Source organism: Gymnodraco acuticeps, unplaced genomic scaffold, assembly GCF_902827175.1.
Source record: "Gymnodraco acuticeps unplaced genomic scaffold, fGymAcu1.1, whole genome shotgun sequence".
NCBI classification, from domain to species: Eukaryota; Metazoa; Chordata; class Actinopteri; order Perciformes; family Bathydraconidae; genus Gymnodraco; species Gymnodraco acuticeps.
This window is the reverse complement of record NW_022989913.1, coordinates 438862-459303: the sequence shown is the minus strand read 5'-3', so window position 1 is coordinate 459303 and position 20442 is coordinate 438862. Positions and strand designations below refer to the sequence as shown.

The 20442-nt window shown below is 37.3% G+C and overlaps 1 protein-coding gene across 2 annotated transcripts; it reads left to right on the top strand.

Moving 5' to 3' along the window:
- The first annotated feature begins 3142 nt into the window (after positions 1-3142).
- Positions 3143-20019, top strand: LOC117542191 (macrophage mannose receptor 1-like). 2 transcript variants are annotated; one of them, XM_034209693.1, is made up of 33 exons: positions 3143-3323; positions 3636-3992; positions 4322-4492; positions 4948-5103; positions 5225-5335; positions 6606-6743; positions 6857-7036; positions 7199-7353; positions 7624-7737; positions 9027-9142; positions 9277-9425; positions 9512-9711; positions 10392-10513; positions 10703-10781; positions 10874-11018; positions 11205-11243; positions 13027-13190; positions 13307-13368; positions 13995-14095; positions 14244-14386; positions 14532-14637; positions 14986-15113; positions 15203-15250; positions 15364-15381; positions 15580-15606; positions 15734-15836; positions 16554-16783; positions 16999-17164; positions 17488-17658; positions 17766-17879; positions 18469-18627; positions 18825-18851; positions 18939-20019. In XM_034209693.1, the coding sequence occupies exons 1-33, from the start codon at positions 3251-3253 to the stop codon at positions 19151-19153; spliced, it is 4287 nt and encodes a 1428-aa protein (XP_034065584.1). In that variant the 5' UTR covers positions 3143-3250; the 3' UTR covers positions 19154-20019. The 2 variants fall into 2 exon arrangements, with proteins under 2 accessions (XP_034065584.1, XP_034065573.1); XM_034209682.1 differs by having other exon boundaries at positions 18822-18851.
- The last annotated feature ends 423 nt before the right edge of the window (positions 20020-20442 follow it).

Genomic DNA, 20442 nt, shown 5'->3' with positions numbered 1-20442 from the left:
AGGTAAGTTGAAGTGCCCCGGGGGGGTGGGGGGATTTTCTGAACTGACACTTGACCTGCCGAGACGGAAATAAAAGACGCTAACTACCTGACGATAATTAGCCATCACCATGTCGAAACTAACAAGGGAAGAAAAGAAAAGAGGAGTAGGAGAAACCGGACGAAGGTACAGTAACGTTAATGTGATGAATAATCAAAAGTCAATTGAATATTTACCATTAATGGAACAGTGTTAACTTGTTAGCTTACTTTTAGACGATAGAAGGGTCGTTTGTTTGCTAATCAATAGTTATATTTAGAGTTAACGTCAATTATCGTTACTCCCACATTAAATTCAGGGACATTTGGAAATATTATTCAGATGTTACATCACCTGTTATATTTTTATCTACATCTGTTGAGGCGAGCCAATGTTTGCGATGCTTGTAGTAATAGGCTAGTCATTAAAATGCTATTACTTTTACATGTCATTTGTTAGACGCTTTTATCCAAAGCGACTTACATACATTTAGTACTGTGGACAATCCCCACAGGAGCAATTTGTGGAGCAAAAAGTGTCTTGCCCAGAGACACAACGACATGCTGACTGCAGTGGGATTCGAACTTGCTACCCCCTGATTCGAAGTCCAGCACTCTATCCACAGCTGCCTTTTACATCCCCTTTAGTATTTATAGTTGTAGGCCTTTATTTTATTGCCTTACAGTGTATGCTGTCTAAAGTATGTTCAATAGTGTAAAGTTTACATCAGTGTTAAAATGCTAGTCATTAATGCAAATACTGCATACTAGCTAACATCTTGGCTAGGGCAGCAAATTGGTCAGGGCCGGCCCTGGTTAGCCCCCTTGGTGAAATCAGCAGGTGGTGATGCCGTTGGTCTAGTGGTGATGTAACATCCCCTTCCCTCTGGAACTCTCTCCCCAAAAACATTTGTCACTTCACCAATCAGACCATGTTCAAGAATAGCTTTTAATTTGTTATTAATGTTGGGTGTTGTATATAAATAAATAAAAAATGTTGATCATTTTAACCTGTAAATGCCTTTGAGTACCATGGAAAGAGATTTATAAATACATTGTATTATTATTAATAATGAACGATCTGCAGTGGCCAACCAGATATTTTTATTTTACATGTAAGAGTTGGCCCTTTGCTTTGTTTATTGAGCAATTTGTAGTAAATCTCACGTTTTACTCTTTTGACCTCTTACTCAACACTACTGTTCTCACAGCTCACTTCTCAAATTCACAGATGCCACTTCCTCTTTAACCAAAACATTATTGTCAAAAATTAACACATTCTTAAGTATTTAAATAAACGTTTCCTTGACTAAATTAGTTATAATTGAGTAGTTATTGCCTAAGTAAGTACGTTTTGCCATTCTTCTCATTATGGGTATTGTAACCAAGCCTAATGTTTGTACTGCTCCTGCAAGTCCATGATTAAGGTCGAGGGCCAATGAGGAAGGACTTGCAACGATGACTCCCTTATGGCTAATCTATAGCTGCATATACATTTTGCATTTTGTTTGTCTAGTCCAGGGGTCTGCAACCTTTTTGACCAAAAGAGCCATTTTGCCCCCTTTTCCAACAATTTGTTTTGTCTGGAGCCGCAAAACATATTTGATAGCTTATAAAGTTGTATTTATTGTTATATCATACACAAAAATTACAGTTTTTTTGCATTTATTATTTATAAAACTGTTAACCTCTAATAAGAAACAAAGAACTCTTATAAGAAGAATAAAAAAAATACACAGGCCTACTTTAAAATAAATTAAACACAGCACTTGGGGAGTCCTCTGCACATTTGAAGGAAAAAAAATACAATTAAAATTGACCCACTTTGAATTAAATAAAACATATAGCTGCACCCTGAAAATAGTTAGGTGATTGAATTATGACTGAAGATCGTCAGCTGTCTTTCTCTTCCGTGCTTTTCCTCCAATACGTAAAGGCTGCAGCACCTTTGACAACTTCTCTCTACATATCAAACATACCGGTAAACCAGCATCGCTTGCTGTGAAAACAGATAACTCAGTCCACGCAGAATTAAACCCTGTGTTCCTCCGATACTTTTATTGTCTTTGTCTTTATTGTCCATAGTTCGCTCATCGAGCCGGGGGTCAGGTTATTCACCAGTAAGAAAAGGCGCTGGTACATATTTTAGTTGACCTAATTAACACCGTTTTGTTTTTTATTTATGTGTCACAGTATCACCTCAAAATACAAGAAATGAAACATTTTCAAACGTGCAACAACATTTAAATAGTCCTACACATACTTTTATTTAATTTCCTTCTTATTTATGTCAAAACTCAAGGGAGCCAGAGCAGAGGGCTTAAAGAGCCGCAAGCGGCTCGAGAGCCGCGGGTTGCCGACCCCTGGCCTAGTCCACCTGCCATTTTGTTATTGACTGTATGCATACTTTTTTTTTTTTTTTTTGTTCTCACCGTATCTGTAGTAGTCAGGTGTGTCTGCTGGTTAGCGTTCAACAACCATTCTATGAAACACACTAAATATGTCGAAAAATCATTTTACCACACCAGAAATAGCACTGGGGACTTTCTGGCAAACAATTCTTGAGAAGGCCCAATATTTGCTCGGATACAACCACAACAAAAAAGAAAGTCAGCATTATGATAGCTTCCTTGTTGGGAATATAACACAATATGTCTGGGAAGAACCAAACGACCAACCGCAATGTACAATTATCCTTGTGAATCATGCTTTGCATCAACAGCAATTTGTATCACATCTGCTTCCTCTGTCCTCACATAAGGGTGTCAAAATCATAGCAGGCACTTTCATTTATATTCATAAATGTAACAATACCAAGTAATAAATGCAATTACTGTAGGTTACCGTATTGGCTTGTAATGTATGTTGAGATAGGAGAGAAAACCTGTTTTGTTTTGCTCTGGTTCACAGGTTATATGCATTAACTGGCTAACACTTAAATGATCATTTACTGGAGCATTCTTGTTTCCCACCCTGTCTGATTATTATGAAATAGTTTCTGGGAATGTGTATGAAGATGAAAAAGTCAAATGTGCAAGCATCAGCATTAGCGTGCTGGGAAACAAAATCAGAAGTGAAATCTCAGAGAAAAAAAGTCTAAGACAAATATTAAAAGGTTCTGACGACTTGGCAGGACAGGATGTGTCAGTACTATAAGATTGACGTTCAACAGTTATTCACACACAACGCAGCAAGAAACGCATGGATAAAGTCTTCAGATGTGAGACATCTCAATGGCAACCATGAGGATAACTTGTACAGCCTTAGTGCTCCTCATCCAAACGTTACAATGTTTGGCTTCAGATGGTACAGTATTTCAACTTTTAAGAGATTTTGTTAGTTTGTTTAGATATGCACTGCTCTTTATGTGAGACTGCAGTGTGCATTCATGTGTCAGTTTGCGTCAGATGAGTTAAACACATTCTTGTTTATTTGTTACTGTTCAATAGCAAACAGATTTTAGTTTTTGTATTTATATTTTAAAAGCCAACAGATGATTGTAACTTTGCTTATTAAAGTTCTCTTTATTTTTGAATTATTTTCAGTCAATGATAGACAAACAGTTGTTAATATATTTCTGGTTTCTTGTAGGTAAAGTGTGTCATTATTTCTTAACAGATTCACCATTTCAACTCACTAACAAGAACACTGGGTTTTGTTTGGTTAAAACAAATAACAACTGCAATGATGTACGCTGGACAAATGGGGACCGACTTCTGGTTCAATTGTCAAATAAATGCCTTGGAGTCCAAGGTAAAAGTGTGGGAAGTGAAATAAGCCTCCATGAATGTGACGAAAACAGCGACCTCCAAAAGTGGGAATGCAAGAACGGGACATTGCTCGCCCTCAAAGGACAAGAGTTTTACATTGAGCTCACTGCAGACAACACAGCAGTTCTCTCTAAAACAGTCGGACCAAACAACCACCTTACAATTTCAGGGACGTCCAGTGGTGCTTGTGCAAGAACATACAGAGGTAAAGTATACAAATGCAATGTTTTTAAGGAACTGCACTGTCCTCAGGGCACCCTACACCAAAACCGTTTCTCATTGGAGTTCAAGTTCTTAAAATAGATTAACAAAATGTTTAGAGAAAACCTTTTAGAGAGATGATGTTAAAAAATATATTTACATGTTGCTCAATTCAACAGAAGATTAACATAGTCGTACTCATGCATTGCTATTTACTTATTTATTTCAAAATCAAAAAAACATATTTTCAGGATTCCTAACTGCATTCAAATATAATCAAGCATTGTGTTGAAGTTGTCAAATAATTGTTGCTTTTTTTCTTGTAACTTTCAGAACTTTTTGCAATTAATGGAAATGCAGCTGGACTGCCGTGCATGTTTCCCTTCAAGTACAAAGACAAGTGGTACTCAAATTGCATTACGCTCGACTCTCCGGAAAGGCATCTTTGGTGTGCAGTTAAAACAAAATATCAAAGCGAACGCTGGGGCTTCTGCCCAGTTACAAGTGAGTACTGCCAGTACAATATGTGACTCTTAATACTATTATTGGATTATTATTATTATTATTACACCTGCTATTAACTCATTAATATGCATCTTAGCCCCTTTAACACCTACATTTTCGAGTATGAAAATCAGACTTTTGAGTTTGAATAGAACCAAAATTACAGATGTGTAACCTCCCCTGACCACATCCCAGAACAAACGCCAAACCATTGTCAGGACAGAAGAGTTTGTCTTAGTCTGGATCAAATTGAAACATGGTCTAGTGTCAAAAAATGTTTTTATATAAAAAATTAGCCACTAAAGTTAAATAATTCAGATCACGTGTCATTTGATTTTCGTAAAGACTATCGCTACTTTACCCCTTACCTTTAATAAAGACAAGATATACGACTTAAGTTCACAGGGAGAAAGTAGCAAACATAAAAATGTTATGTTTTACATTTACATTCATAGCCAAAGGAGACTGGAATACACACCCAACCACAGGAGAATATTACCAGCTCAACTCACAATCAGCTCTGACTTGGCCACAGGCTGAAGCCAGCTGCAAACAGCAGGGGGCCTCCCTGCTGAGTATCTACGATCTTCACCAGCAGGCTTATGTCACAGGTAAGATGACACTGACTCTGAATATATACATATAAACAATGATCAGAAACTTTTAGCCACACAACTAATTAGTGACATTGGGGAAGACTAAATTATTTGTCCTTTTTGATTTCCATGCCAGCACTACTAGGTACAGGAGGTAATAAGCTTTGGACTGGTCTGTTCCTGGATCCAGAGCATGGCTGGAAATGGTCTAATGGGAGACCTTACCGTTATATGAATTGGGACTCTGGTAGGTTTTCCCTCCACTTCAGTTTTTTGTGTTTTTATTCTGATATATTAAAATTGCAATATCCTAAAAATGTATAGGAAAAGAAAATCCATCTTAGACAAAATAGAATCCAGTGTGTTGAGAACAAATGTATACTCAACAAACCACATTTCCATTTTTTGTTAACGAAATGGCCACATTAAAGCTGTAATAGTCTATAATCTTGCATCTTAAAAAAGATAACATTTTGTGTCCAAGCAAGATATAGAAAAGACAATTCAGGCAATTATTATTTTTGAAAGTGTTCATGCACTACTAACTGGCCTCTCCAATAAAACCATTGGTCAGTTGCAACTGAAACATTCAAAAAGCAGCTGCTAGATTACTGACAATATTTTAAATATAAAACTAATTTAAAGGCGTTATTTATTGTCTATTCAGTAAGTCACTCAAAGGTCTAGGCCTAAATATATACACAAGCCAGGTACAGTAGGTTCTGCAGGGACCGTTATGCATTCCATTGCTCGAATCAGCTCTCCTTTGAACTAAAGTAGTCCAAATGTAGGGAAAACACTTGCTTTCAGAGTTAGAATAAAAGAGTGATACTCCCATATTAGGCCCCGTCCACACGGAGACGAAATGGAGACGAAAACGATTTCGAACCGAGGTCGATTTCAAAAAAGTCTTCCGTCCACACGGAATTGGCTCAAGACACGTGTCTGTCCAGTGGAGCTGTACTTCCGCCACAAAATACACCAAAAGCAGCGAATAAGACCGATGACGATTATTATTATTATATTATTATTGTTGCTGATGGTTGTGGTAGAGGAGCTGTAGATTTTCCACTAAAATCTGTATCATGGTCAGTAGCGTCTAGAGCACGAACGCAACCCTGTGATCCGCCATTGTTGTTTTGTTGGCGAAACGCATCAGCAATGACGCGGGGGTGAGCAGGAGAGGAGGGGAGAGGCGGGGCTATGGCGTCATCGTTTGAGGAAATGATCGTATAGGGCGTACACACGGAGCCGCAAGCGTTTCGTCTCCAGACTTACCCACTTTGGGAGCCGTTATCAAAGTGTATCGGATTCGGGCTCCGAAGCCGCGGCTTCGTGTGGACGAACCGTTTATACGATAGAGAACATTAGCGGATACAACTGTTATCGTCTCCGTGTGGACGGGGCCTTAATCTGTAAGGTTTATAAAAAGGTAACATGATCCCTCATCCATCAACTATAGAAGAATATGAAGCTTTGCTAAACCAACATGTCAAGTAATTGCCGCTTTCTTTTAGGACATCCCCTTGCTGATCCTGGACACAACTGTGCAATTGCTGATCCTGCTGTACAGTACTCATGGCAAAGTTCACTTTGCAGCAAGAAACTCGGATACATTTGCTACAGTAAAGCAGCCGAGGCACTGCCTACAAAAGGTGAAGAATAAGATCTATTCTAATCTACTCCACAAATCCCATTTTAAAATGTAGAGCTACATTGTTAACATGTCAATCAATCAATATATTTATTTGTTTCTTTTCATGATCAGCTGCAGAGACAGGATTTTGTTCAGCCCCTTGGATTCCCTACAATGGCCACTGCTTCAACATTAACCGCACTCAGAAAACATGGCCTGATGCCCAGAGAGACTGTCGCTTTGAAGGAGGGGACCTCGCCACCATAAGAAATGTGGAAGACCAAAGTTTTGTAATCTCTCAGCTTGGATACAGTACGTGAACAAATTAAAACAAACATAAGTTATCTGTAAAGACATTATATGGAGAAATGTCCAAAAGAAAAAAACGATGTAAGAATAATTCTTCTCATCACTTCTGCTTGTAATTTAATTTTTCTTCCTTTTTTGGTAATACTTTTTTGTTTGTATCTGCAGCATCCACTGATGAGCTTTGGATTGGATTGAATGACAGGAAGACAGAGGGACAGTTTGACTGGATTGACCACTCCACTGTCAGTTTCACTAGCTGGGAATTCGGTAAACCTGCTGTTTCCACTGACATAAAGGACTGTATTCTCATCAGAGGAGAGGTAAGGAGCACTATGTGCACATGTTACCTTTAAATACTGTCTTTGGCATTAACAATAGCTCTTTAACCTGATTTATCAGGCAGCAATATTACTACACTTTAAAAAAACACACTACAGTTTGTGTTAAAATGAATAAATAGAGTACATGATGTCGGTATCCTAAGTATGATATACTGTATGTGTACAGTTTTAAGATGTATTACTGCATTGGTCGTAGTACCCTTTAGTTAGTCTCTACATAAATAAATATGTATTGGTACTTTGTTACAGAATGGGAACTGGGCTGACCGTGTGTGTGAGGAGAAACATGGCTCCATTTGTATGAAGATGAGTGCCTCAATTCCCTCTGGAAATGAAGTGGAGCAGGATAATGGCTGTAAAAGGGTGCGTTAAGTTTATCTGAGTTTTTTTGTATTAAGAAAAAGTGTATCACTCGTTTTAGTAAATATTATTAAATTATTAGATTATCCTAAAAGTGAAACTTCCAAGCATTCACCTAACTATCATCCTTCAAAGCACAAGTGTTTTTTATCCTTTGTGTAGGTAAGTATTTTGGTTATATCCAGCGCAGCAGATTGAAACACTGCAGGTAGAGTCAGCACATATACTGTATATGCACATATTATAGCTAAGCTTGGTAGAAGTGACATGTGTAGGAAAAGGTTGTCATCGTATAATGGTTGACAATTCATAGTAAATAACGAATGGCAATTTTTGCTTTAAAGGGGACCTATCATCCATCCATCCATCTTCTCCCGCTTATCCGTGGTCGGGTCGCGGGACCTATCATACAAAATGCAAATGTTGATGTATACATTAATGTGTCCCCGGTGTGTCAGGGAACTCACGCAGCGTCAGCAAATAAAACCCTCTCTTTTTCTCCGTACTTAAATCTCTAAAAACGGGGGTACAACAGAGCTGATCCAGATTTGCGTCCAATATGACGTAATATCGGCAATGCGGACCCATGGCACTATCAGAAAGTTGCTATCAGAAACAATGCCCGACTGTTTTGGACGTAATATGGTCTTTGTTTACATTAGCAAGCATGCTAACACTCAAAGCTAACGCAGTACTGCATAGAGCACATGTGTTTAAAAAGCAGGAAATAAAAAAAGAAACTCACCTTGTGGTAAACACGCAAGAGAAAAAGCATTTGAGCTCCATACTGTTTCAGAAATAATCCTTGATGTGGTTTGGAGCATGATGTCATTTAATCACGGGAGCATTAAACTGAATCTGCCGTGTCATTCTGAGCAGGCATTTGCTCCACCTTCTCTTTTTGCTCCACCGCCCTGTTAGAGAACCTGCAGTTCTCTAACAGGGCTGAAACAGAGGGATATGAGGGATGTCTAAAATGCATGATCTGTTTGGTATTTTGAGCAAAACACATCATATACATGTTTTTTATATATTTGTATATATCTGAGACCCATAATACATGCCTAAAAATAGCATAATAGGTACAATTTAAAGGTCCATCACTATTATGTGGCAGATATTTTCCTCACAAAGACCAAAATAAACAGCAAAACTCAATAGAATATTACACTTGTACAGTTGGACTGACACACGGTTTCAAATGAATACTAATATGAAACCTTACTTTGCTATAAAAATAGTAAGTGATCTTATAATTGTCTTTTTTCCATAATTGTTTTTCATCAATCCAGGGGTGGAGAAAGCATGGCTCTTACTGCTACTTTATAGGGATCCAGACCAAAACCTTGGATGAAGCTCAAGCTGACTGCAGGAGATCAAATTCCTACTTAGCTGATGTTTCAAATGCGTAAGAACACATATTATTTTTCGAGAGGTTCCAAAGAAATGCAAACAAAAGTAAAATCATAAAAATGTTTGTTTCTGTAAAACATTTTACTGACACCAGAAATCTAGCGACCCTAACGGTTTAACTATTTCCAGAGTGGATAATGCCTTCCTTGTCAGCTTGGTTGGGTTGAGACCAGAGAAATACTTCTGGCTGGGCCTCTCAAACCAGAATGACATCGATCAATTTGTGTGGACCAATGCCAACTCAGTGAGGTTTACTCACTGGAATGCTGAAATGCCAGGTATGGTGACATTTTTAAATCCATAAGGTGTGTCAGAAAAGGGCCTGAAAACTGACAATTCATAATTTATCCCTCAACAATTCAAGGTCACCAACAGGGGTGTGTTGCCATGACGACAGGTTTTTTTGCTGGCCTCTGGGATGTGCTGCCCTGCTCCAATAAGGAGAAATACATCTGTAAACATCTGGCAGAGGGGGCAGTTTTAACCCCTGCACCACCTAGTGTTACCCCTACAAAATGTGCAGTAGGCTGGACTCGAGTGGGATCAAGAAACTATTGCTTTAAGGTATTATTACATGTATTAAAAAAAGATAATAATAAAAAGATTAGAGGATAACTTATGACAATACTCAGGGTTTTGTCTAAAGCGGGTAACAGGGACGCTGCGCCCTCTTACTTCCGGCGTGCGCCCTCTAACCAAAATGCAGATTTTCTCTGTAAAATGTTAAAGTGATGCCAGAAAACAATATTTATTTTGTCCAAAACTGTATAATTACTAAAAAATATGAAAATCATCATAGACCGTCAGGCGGCATAGACAGCTTTGTTTTTACGGAGCTCTGAATAATATGGACTCTAGAATTAATAAATGAAATACTTACTAGCAAAATACTTTGCTGAAATGCAACTTTCAAAATCTAAAATGATCTTCAGTCAGCAGTATAAATATGAATTATCATATAACCTAATCCCTAATTGTTTTCTTAGATTTAGAATACCATTTTACCATAATATTTGTTATTATAAAGAAAACTGGCATTGCAGCAGGTGACCTGAATAGCAGGTGCTAATTCCATTCCCTGGTTCAGATACTTAGAATTGTTTAAGTCTTTTCAATAATTGATAAACAAAGAATTGTAACTACTCAACTACAACATAAAGTCCAAAAAACAACAGCACTGCTTTCTTGTAGTGAAGTAACACTGCCAAACCATGTTGAAAATGTTTTTCCTTGTGTTGTTGTAGCTGTTTAAACAGGGAAGCTCTGACATGAAGACCTGGTATGAGGCCAGGGATTTCTGCATGGCCCTCGGGGGGGACCTGCTCAGTATCCACAGTTCTGAGGAGCTAACATCAATACAAAGACGGTACAGTATGAACTGTCAAAGTACAACAATACAAATATACTGGTTAATGCAAAAGATAAGGGTCACCTAGTCAGTCAACAGAGCACTGGGGCATCCATCTACAGATTACTTCTAAATTAGGCAAAACGTTGTTCTTTTCATATTTTTTAAACGTTATGATAATATAATCATAATTTAAATATTGTTCAGACATGGACAAGGAAGAGCCTGGATTGGACTTAGTGCCCCTGACCCAACAACCGGTTATGTGTGGAGCGATGGATCTCCCGTGAGTAACCAGTATTCTAGTTTAATCGCTGTAACATTTAGTTAAGAATAACTTTATTACAATTATTATGTGTTTTTCTCTTGTTTTTACAGCTGCATTTTCAACACTGGGAGGATGGAGAGCCAAACAACAGAAACAACATAGAATCTTGCACTGAGATAGTAATGCGTAGGTTTTGGAATTGGAACGATGTGCACTGTGAGATGTACCGTGATTGGCTTTGCCAGATCCGTGCAGGTAAGATGAGGAACTGAAACCATTTAGTTTGTTTACAATTTTTTCAAAGAAGAGCTTGTCACTCTTTTGTTACTGTTAATCATATTTCAGGGTATTTTGGTAAACTCAACCTAAAGCGGCCTAATATCCGTCCAGTGCTCTGTTTAGAGTTCTGAGTAAAATGTTCTTCTGTCTATCTTCTTACAGGAGTAACTCCAAATCCAACCCCAGGCCCTGTCACTCCTGGTAAGTGGGCCATTTCATAACCATATAGAAAATACCAAACTTAACTGTGTATTGTATGCTTTAAATTGCTTCTGGTACGTCACTGTGGGTTGATCCTCATTTAAAAGTATAGTATTAAGTTGACCATGTTTACTTTCTTAGTATGGAAAGTTAGCTTGCTTACTGAACACAGATGAGCCTGATGGAAATGTTTGATAGATAGATAGATGGATAGATGGATAGATGGATAGATGGATAGATGGATAGATGGATAGATGGATAGATGGATAGATGGATAGATAGACAGATAAAGACATTATGAAGACAAAATTATTGGGACATTCCTCTTAATCATTGAATTTAGGTGTTTCATTCAGTCCCATTGCCACAGGTGTATACAATCAATGACCTAGCCGTGTAGTCTGCCTTTACAAACATTTGTGAAAGAATAGGTCGTTCTGAAGAGCTCACTCAATTCGAACGTGGTACTATACTATAAGTCATTCCGTGAAATGTCTTCTCTCCTAGATATTCCATGATCAACTCTAAGTGGTGTTATTGCAAAGTGGAATCGTTTAGGAACCACAGAAAATCAGCCACGAAGTCGCCGAGTGCTGAGGCGCATAATGCGTAAAAGTGGCCAAAGCTCTGCTGACTCAATGACTGCAGAGTTCCAAACCTGCTCTGGCATTAATATCAGCACCAAAACTGTGTGCCGGGAGCTTCATGGTATGGGTTTTCATGACCGGGCAGCTTGCATCACCCAGCACAATGCCAAGCGTCGGATAGAGTGGTGTAAAGCACACCGCCACTGGACTCTGGAGCATTGGAAACGTGTTCTGTGGAGTGACCAATCACGCTTCTCTATCTGGCAGTCTGATGGGCGAGTCTGGGTTTGGTGAATGCCAGGAAAACGTTACCTGCCTGACAGCATTGTGCCAACTGTAAAGTTTGGTGGAGGAGGGATAATGCTATGGGCAGGGGTGCACATAACTGGTAGCAGGTACGCATGCGCGGCAACAATCCGAAATGCGTACTGTCTCTTGTGTCACAAAGCGCATTTGCGTACCGACGTACTTGTGAAGCTTTTCCAGAAGGCGGTTAGATCACCGGACGATAGAGTTGGTCTCCATATCTGCACAGACAGGGCTGCTGTTAACGTCGGTCTTTACAACGGAATTGTGCCAAAACTACACCAACCGGCTGCTGAGGGAGACTCCCCCCCTTCACTGGAGAACTGCGCATTCACTTTGAATGGGGTGACGTCACGCTTGACGAAACTGCATTGTGGTTCCGTCGCTTCGCTTTGCTCGCGTTGCTCGCTTCAAAAGTTGAGCAACGTTCAACTTTTGAAGCTTCGCGTGTGCTTGTGTGTCCGGGGCAGGAGATTCATGTGCTTGGTTGTTGGTCGAGTTTCAGACACGCCCACCGGCAAGCTTCAACGCACGCCGCCATGTGGACGCTGCGTTATAGCTGCAACTATACTTCATATTAATGCATGGGATGTCATAAAAGCTCCTGTACAGTAGGTGTAATATGTAGGTGGCCTAATACTTTTGTCCATATAGTGTATGTACTTTATTTATCCCAAATTGGGAAATTATTTTTTAAAGAAGTGATGCTGGATAAATAAATCAATCAATGGTAATGGTAATGGTAAAGTGAGAAGGATTAACCCTCTGAGAATCATGAATGTCTCTACAACTTATAAAGCCAAGCCACTTGAATGGCCATAAAGCAACTGAAATCTGGACAAACTGTACACATTATCTGTAATACAAATATATTTGTGACATGTTTTCAGACTACAATAGGACCTCAGACGGGTGGCTAGAATGGAATGGGAATCAGTATTATATTAACGAGAATACGATGGCTATGGAAGAAGCTCGTCACTTCTGCCAAAAAAGGCATAGTGACTTGGTAATGATCAACAATGAAGCTGAAAGTGTCTTTTTATGGAAACAGGTGAGTGACATTTTTACTAAATTAATGGCTTTACTCATTGGCCATGGCATTTAAGCTAACAACATACTGCAAAGTAAGTACTGCTGGTCTTACTTTTGCCCTTTGTCTGTGTGTAGGTGTCCAGAACTCATGGTTTTTACTGGATAGGCCTGTACGTAGATCTTGATGGAACATATGGGTAAGCATTACTCAAATAATGAATATAAGATTAAACAAAAAAGAAGATAAGAGTTGAAAAAAAGTATAAAAACTGCGACATGTGGATGATGTAACTACTTGAATGTTGATAAGTTAGTAAACTGAATATTCCTTTACTTTTAATTTTGTTTAAGTCTTCACAAACTCTGAGATGGACAGATCAGTTTGTTGAGCATGATAGATGCTCCATTTTGTTCACCAGCTTCTAACTTTAAGTGTCTGCCGTTTAGTGGCGGACAGGTGGTATACCGTCGGTTCATCCAAAAAACTGCTTTCTGCCATGGCTGGTAAGGCAGATGATAAGAAAATATTGATCAAAAGGAGAGCTGAGGGGGACTGCTGGGTTGGGCAGTAGTTATGTGGGTTGTCTTTACAAGCAACCTCTTACACATTGCATTCTTTTTCTGAAAATGTGCAAAAATAAAAATAGTAGATTAGTTTAGCATCAATTCTCAAGCAGTTGAATTACTTTGTACAAAATCTAGGTTTTTGTATGCCTGGATTTAAGGGCATAGCACATGTTGTCATACTATTTTGCAATATAACAATTATAACATTTAAATATGATAATGAAAATAATGGATGCGTCTTTTAAATATCAAAAAGATGGATGGATGGTTCTCCAGTGGTGTTTCAAAGGTGGGATATAAATCAACCTAACAATCAAAATAATTTTGAGAGCTGTGCTGTCATGACTAACGATCTGGGTGAGTAACTTAAAATTATCTTAACTAGCATTCTTATCTATGTATATATGCAAGTTATAAAGAATTAATCAAAACATTTGCATTTTTAAGTAAAAATTGAATTTTGTTTTGCTAAACTGTTATTTGATTTTTTTTGATTGGCTTACAGGGTTCTGGCATGATTATAATTGTGGGTATGAGCACAAGTCAATTTGCAAACGAAGAGGCTCACCACCAGCCAACGCCACTGTAGCACCAACAGTTCTTCCAAAAGGCGGCTGTCCAAAAAACTGGAAACAATTTGACTTAAAGGTCAGAAGGCACTTTTTATTATTGTTATTGTTTTGGCAGGGTGGGGATACAACCCATGTTTAGCATGAAATGGGCCTTCAATCTAACAAAGTATTTAACTCTTGTGTATAAAAAAACTCAAAGCTGTTTTTAATTGTTCACCTAGTGTTACAGCATCATTAATACACAGAAAGAGACGTTCAATGGAGCACAGACACAATGCAGAGCAATGGGAGGAAAGTTGGCTTCAATTCTCTCAAGAAAAGCACAAGGTGTGTTTTATGTTTTTTTTATAACATTATATTCCATTGGTGTCCAAATAAAGACAACAAATAAAACAGACATTAGGATTGAGAAATTGAGACATTTGGCTGGGTTCATAAATATTTTCCTTTAAATATTTTCCTTTAATCTGAAATATTTGTCTGGATTCTGCAGGCATACAATGTATATAAAGTTAGTTATGTAAAAGATCTCAGCTCTAACAGGACACTGGACTAAACCGGCTAAAGCCAACTGATTTACCAACCAACTATTTTGACTATTTGAGCTATATATAGAGCATACACTGAGACATTTAAAATCATTATAGATATGATGAATATGTTTTACATTTTCAGTATTTTTGACTACTCAATTGGCTGAAGCACCTACCACAGACCTGTGGATTGGTTTGTATACGGCAGATCTCTCCAGATTTTACTGGACTGATGGGCGACCAATGAGATACAGCAACTGGGGACTTGAAGTAAGTGGACACAATACGTTTCGGATTCTAATTTTAGGTTAAAGAGGCATCTGTGTCACTACTAAAAACGTTTTTTCTTCTTTTTACAGCAGCAACACCTCTTTTCTTCAAGGAGCAGGTTTCAAAACCCTTACACGGTTATTAAAATAATTAAACTTAAAAAAAAAGAAAAATATTGTCAACATAGCGCTTCAATAACAGAGGTGACATTTTTGGGTTTTTAATTTGGAAAATATTTCTACCATTTCAGAGGCATCACCTTTCTGAGGTAAATCATTGTTGATACTTCATTTTAAATGATTTAAACTTCATTTTTTTCTGAACTTGTCAAAATACATCACACTTGTATAAGAAGAGAGTTATTTCACTTGTACATTAAATCACAATTTCAATTTTTATAAATTAAATGTTCCTAATATGTTTATTTATTCACACCCATTTCTAAATTCTTGATTTTACATTGTAGTATATTGAATGGCATCGAAGGCATGAGGTAATAATTTCTTGACACAATTTAAAATGTCATTTATCTTGGAATATATTTTTGTATATCAATTCATTAATCTAAATGAAAAAATAAATAATGTACATTTAACCCTTTTATACCATCACTGCATCAGCACAATTGTGGTGCTTTGTCTACCAATCGTGACGTTGGTATTGGAAAATGGATTAAAAAGTCCTGCAATGACACCAATGGATATGTCTGTCTTCGAAATGTTGGTGAGCCTTTCCTTGGCCCTTTCCCTTGAGTGTTTTTTTTGTAATATACACCGAGATTGATTTAAAAAGATAAGGACTTTCACAATATTGTCTATGTGTATTTGCTACATACAGGGGTTGACATGCAACTTTGATGATCCTGATGTGTCAATATAGCAATGTTTCTATATCATTATCAAAGCCAAACTTTTACTTTTACAACATACTCTGTATTTCCCTACGCCATGCTTGAACAGTGTGGACCCGAATTATCGGAGTTTGCACTAGAACAGCAGGTGCATGCATACGGCGTGTACATGACTAAGAGACTGCTGATATATTTTAGAACCATTCATTTACAGCAATGATGAAAATACAAAAGTTAATGAGGTCAAATTCAGTATCTAATTTGCAATTGTTTGCCTCACAATAAAACCATCAGTGGATGGGGTCAACCTTTTTTACCTACAACAGCACTAATTGTACCAAAGCATCTAACGATTTATGTATCATGATGAATATTCGGCAATCATCAAGATTATATTTTCGATAATACAATTGAACTTTTTACTGTATTTCAATCACAAGTTCATTCAAATTGGACACTGTTATGCAAATAAGGGATTTTAATGTTCTTTGAAAAATAATCAGTTTCGAGCATCTATGTCCACAACAAAAGCCCTGCCTTTAACGATGAATGGAAACAACTAAATGTGTATAATTTCTCACCCACAACAGATCCTTCTCTCCCAGACTCACCTGAACCTATTCCTACCGACTATGTCAAAATATTAAATGACTCCATTAAGGTTGTTACCCAAAATATGAGCTGGGATGCAGCCAAACAGCATTGTGAACGTGATGGTGCAAAATTGGCCAGCCTGCGGAACGAATGGTCACAGGCGTATGTTGAGCTGATGGCTTTAAAACTCAATGCTTCTCTGTGGATTGGAATTAACAAAAATCAGGTAATGTTATGTATTCAGATTAATAACATCCACAAAAGTTATATATTTAAAATCTTTTACATATTTTTCAATAGTGTAAAGAAAAATGGAAACAAAAGTGAATCCTTATTGTAATAATTATTAAAGATTACAGATTTGCATTAAAAGATGACTTAACAGGCCAATAGTTTGCAATTCCTAAAGCTGAATGCAGTTTGATCAATCTTTGCTTTCAGACTGCCGGATATTTCAGATTTATTGATGGCTGGCGCATCACCTTTACCAAATGGGGTAGAGGGGAACCAAGCTCATTCCGATCTTGTGTGATCGTGGATGTAAATGGAAACTGGATCACTACCAGCTGCAATCAGAACTTAAACAGCATTTGCATGAAGTCTACAGGTAGAGCTAATATACATTTTAATAATTGAATACACAAGTCAATTTTAATGTTAATGTCATCATCATATGGTGTTGTCACAGTACTAAAAAGGTGACTTGTGGAAACCTGGAAGCAGAGCGCTCCTTACACACAACATCGCTGTGTAGAGAACACGCACTTTGCGCTGCTGTCGCATATTGAAGCAGCTCATAAATCTGCCCCATTTACCTTATTATCAAGTTGGTGATTACAGTACTTCAGTGCACTGGATTTGAAAGAATGTACTTAGTACTTTACAGTAATTAGTGGATCCAAATGTCCTTAATGTCCCTCTCATTCACAGATGTGCCACCAAAAGAGTCAAGCGATTTCCCAGGATTTTGCCCTGACGACCCAGAAACGCAGATGGACACGCGCCAGAGAAACAGCTGGCTACAATTTAGGGGTTTCTGTTACCTCTTTTTGACAGGCAGGATTAAATGGCCTGATGCATCAGCTGGCTGTGTAAGACATGGTAAGTACCTTCTATGGATGGTCTTACACATATTCCTTATCAATTAGCTGTATTTAGCATCAACTAAAGTTTTCTTCGTTTGCTTGTGTGTTTCTTTGTGAATTAAGGTGGAACTCTTGCCAGCATCACAGATCCTTCTGAGCAAGAATTCATTCATAGCAATATTGTAATCTTTCAAGACCAATCCTCTTTCTGGATCGGCTTGTATAAAACCCACAGAGGTACAGTCACATTGTCTGATCTTTCATGGAAATATAAATTAAGCTACACTGGGACATAAAGAAGGAACATTGTACTGTGATACATAAACTCTGAAACAAAAAAGGTTAGACGATTGCTATTAATAATATATTTATTCCTCCAGAATACAGAACTAAAAACAGGCATATAAACTATGTTCAGTTAAGAAAAAGAGTATGAAACAAATACAGCTACATCCATTAAAATGTTTGCATTACATTTGTAAGTATGTGAAAGGTATTGATAAAGTGCAAACACTGCGAGGACTCTCATCAGGTCTGCATCAGACAATCATCTTTCAGCTTGTTTTGTTTTCTGGCCCCAAAACCACTTCAAGTCAAACTTATTTTCTGATGATTTCAGCAAATGCTCTGACTAACCTGGTAGTGAACACACATTTATGTATTTCTCTCAGCCAAAAAAGACTTAAAAGGAGACAGAACATATTATTTTGTTGCAGTTCGTATTGAAAGGAAAGATATTGAGTGTTCAATTAAATAAATATTTAATCTGGTCCAAAAACAATCTTGAAGTAAAGAAAAAAACCACAACATTTCTATTTGTCCCCAGGCATGTGGCAGTGGTTGGACAGAAGCGTTGTGGACTACAGTAACTGGCGTATGGATCAACCAGGCGACCTTACTTATGGAGCGATTAGAGTTAGGGATGGTAGATGGGCAACAGAGAACCATTGGTATGACAGAGGATATATTTGCAAAACTGCCAAAGGTGAGATTATTGTAGAAAATAGGACTATGTATGTATAATATATAACATGATTGTGTTTTTCATTGAACATTGTGTTGAAAGAAGCAAGAAATGAAATAGAAAAAAAATATATTCATAAATTAATTCAGATGTTAAATCAAATAAATGAGAAGCATTTTTTAAAAGTTTTTATCATGTTTGTTATCTTCCTACAGTAGTAAATCAACAAGTGACACAGACAACTGGTAAGATAAATCTATACATGTGTATATTAAGTCAAAAATGTTACATTTGTTCTTGTTGCTCATCATCTACTTGTTGATTCTGTACAGTAACTCCTGGGATGGATCCTCAAACCCGTGGCCACGTTTTGTTGATAGTTTCCCTGGTCATTATTGCAATTGTCATAGGAACACTAATCGCCTTGTTTCTATTCAAGAAGTCTGGCCACAGCTTGCTTATACCCAAAAAGTTATCAACCTTCGACAACCCTCTCTTCTTCAACAATGAGCGGTCCAAGACGGATGTGGTTGAAATTGCAGAATAGCAGAACCCAGGGCTTGTTATAACTCTGTGATGAAAAAAGCAGCAGTTCATTTTCACTTTTGACAAATCAATGCAGTTGGCAATAACTAGCTTTAATTATGAAAAACATTTAGAATGTTTTATATGATGTATAAATCTCAGTTTGTTATAATTAAAATTGTATTTGATTTTATAAAAATCAACCAATTAATAAAATGTAGATGGGCATCTTAATTGAATGGGTGTATGTAAAATGTGTTGATTAATTGATATATTTAGTATATTGTAAAGTACTACTTTCATTTTCAAAAAATCCACGGGACTCAGGAAGATCATATAAATGTGTTGTATACAAAGATGTAAATAACAACCCATTGGCATCTACATCGAATGGACTTTTTCTCCATATTCAAAGGAGAAATGTGAAATTAGGTTTATTCAAGTGCTTGGCTTCATTTGGCTTAAACAATGAATGTTTTTAATTAGCATACATTTTAATCCACCACTTCTCAGAGAGAGTATTGTGCTTGTATATCCTTTATATTCAGGTTGTGCTGGCGGACTGTTTCTTCATGGTTTCACATATACTGCAAGACATAAAAATGCTAACATTGTTAATCTGTTGATTTTATAATATTTCATTTAAGACAAAAAATAAATATACTGCAAACAGGCTTTTAAATCCTACAAGCAGTTTCAAAGTTATTCAGTGTTGCTTGTGTTAAACATATGCGGTCAAGAATTTAAGGTTGTAAACAGATGTTATGAATTATTTCTGCGGGTGTTAAACGCAGTCCCAATTTACCTAAATGTCTTAACATTACTTCCGTTTTTTATTCTTCATTACACATTCAAATGTATTCAATAATAAAAGGTTTTCTTCAAGAATTCAATGTCCAACAGGGAGACTTATTCTAAATTATTCGTATGGCATATTTGAAGGTAAAGTATCCCTTTAAATACTTCTGTGACTAAATATATTCACAGAAGCTCATGTTGACATCAAAAAGCATCAATGCATGTATCAAATACATGGCTTACACACTCTTTCCCATAGAGAGCCGAAGTCCCTCCCTTTCCGATGGAACTCTATGGGACCTTATTTCGGAAAAATTATGTATTGAAGTCAATGGTGAGAGAAAAGTTATCTTTCGATCCCGTTTGAATTGTACGGAGCCCCCTAGGGGACATGGAGAAGAAAAAAAAATTATTAAAAAAAAAAAAATGTTTTGCGAGATATCGCAAAACCTTTGCGAGATATCGCAAAACCCCTTTGCTAGATCTCGCAATACTTTTGCGAGATTTCGCAAA

What these genes read in the sequence shown, in the direction of transcription:
- LOC117542191 (XM_034209682.1), top strand. Translation starts at nt 3,251, where the DNA reads ATGGCAACCATGAGGATAACTTGTACAGCCTTAGTGCTCCTCATCCAA. An exon ending in TATTTGCAAAACTGCCAAAG is followed by an intron (nt 18,628 to 18,821) that starts GTGAGATTATTG and finishes ATCTTCCTACAG; the next exon opens with TAGTAAATCAACAAGTGACA. An exon ending in ACAAGTGACACAGACAACTG is followed by an intron (nt 18,852 to 18,938) that starts GTAAGATAAATC and finishes GATTCTGTACAG; the next exon opens with TAACTCCTGGGATGGATCCT.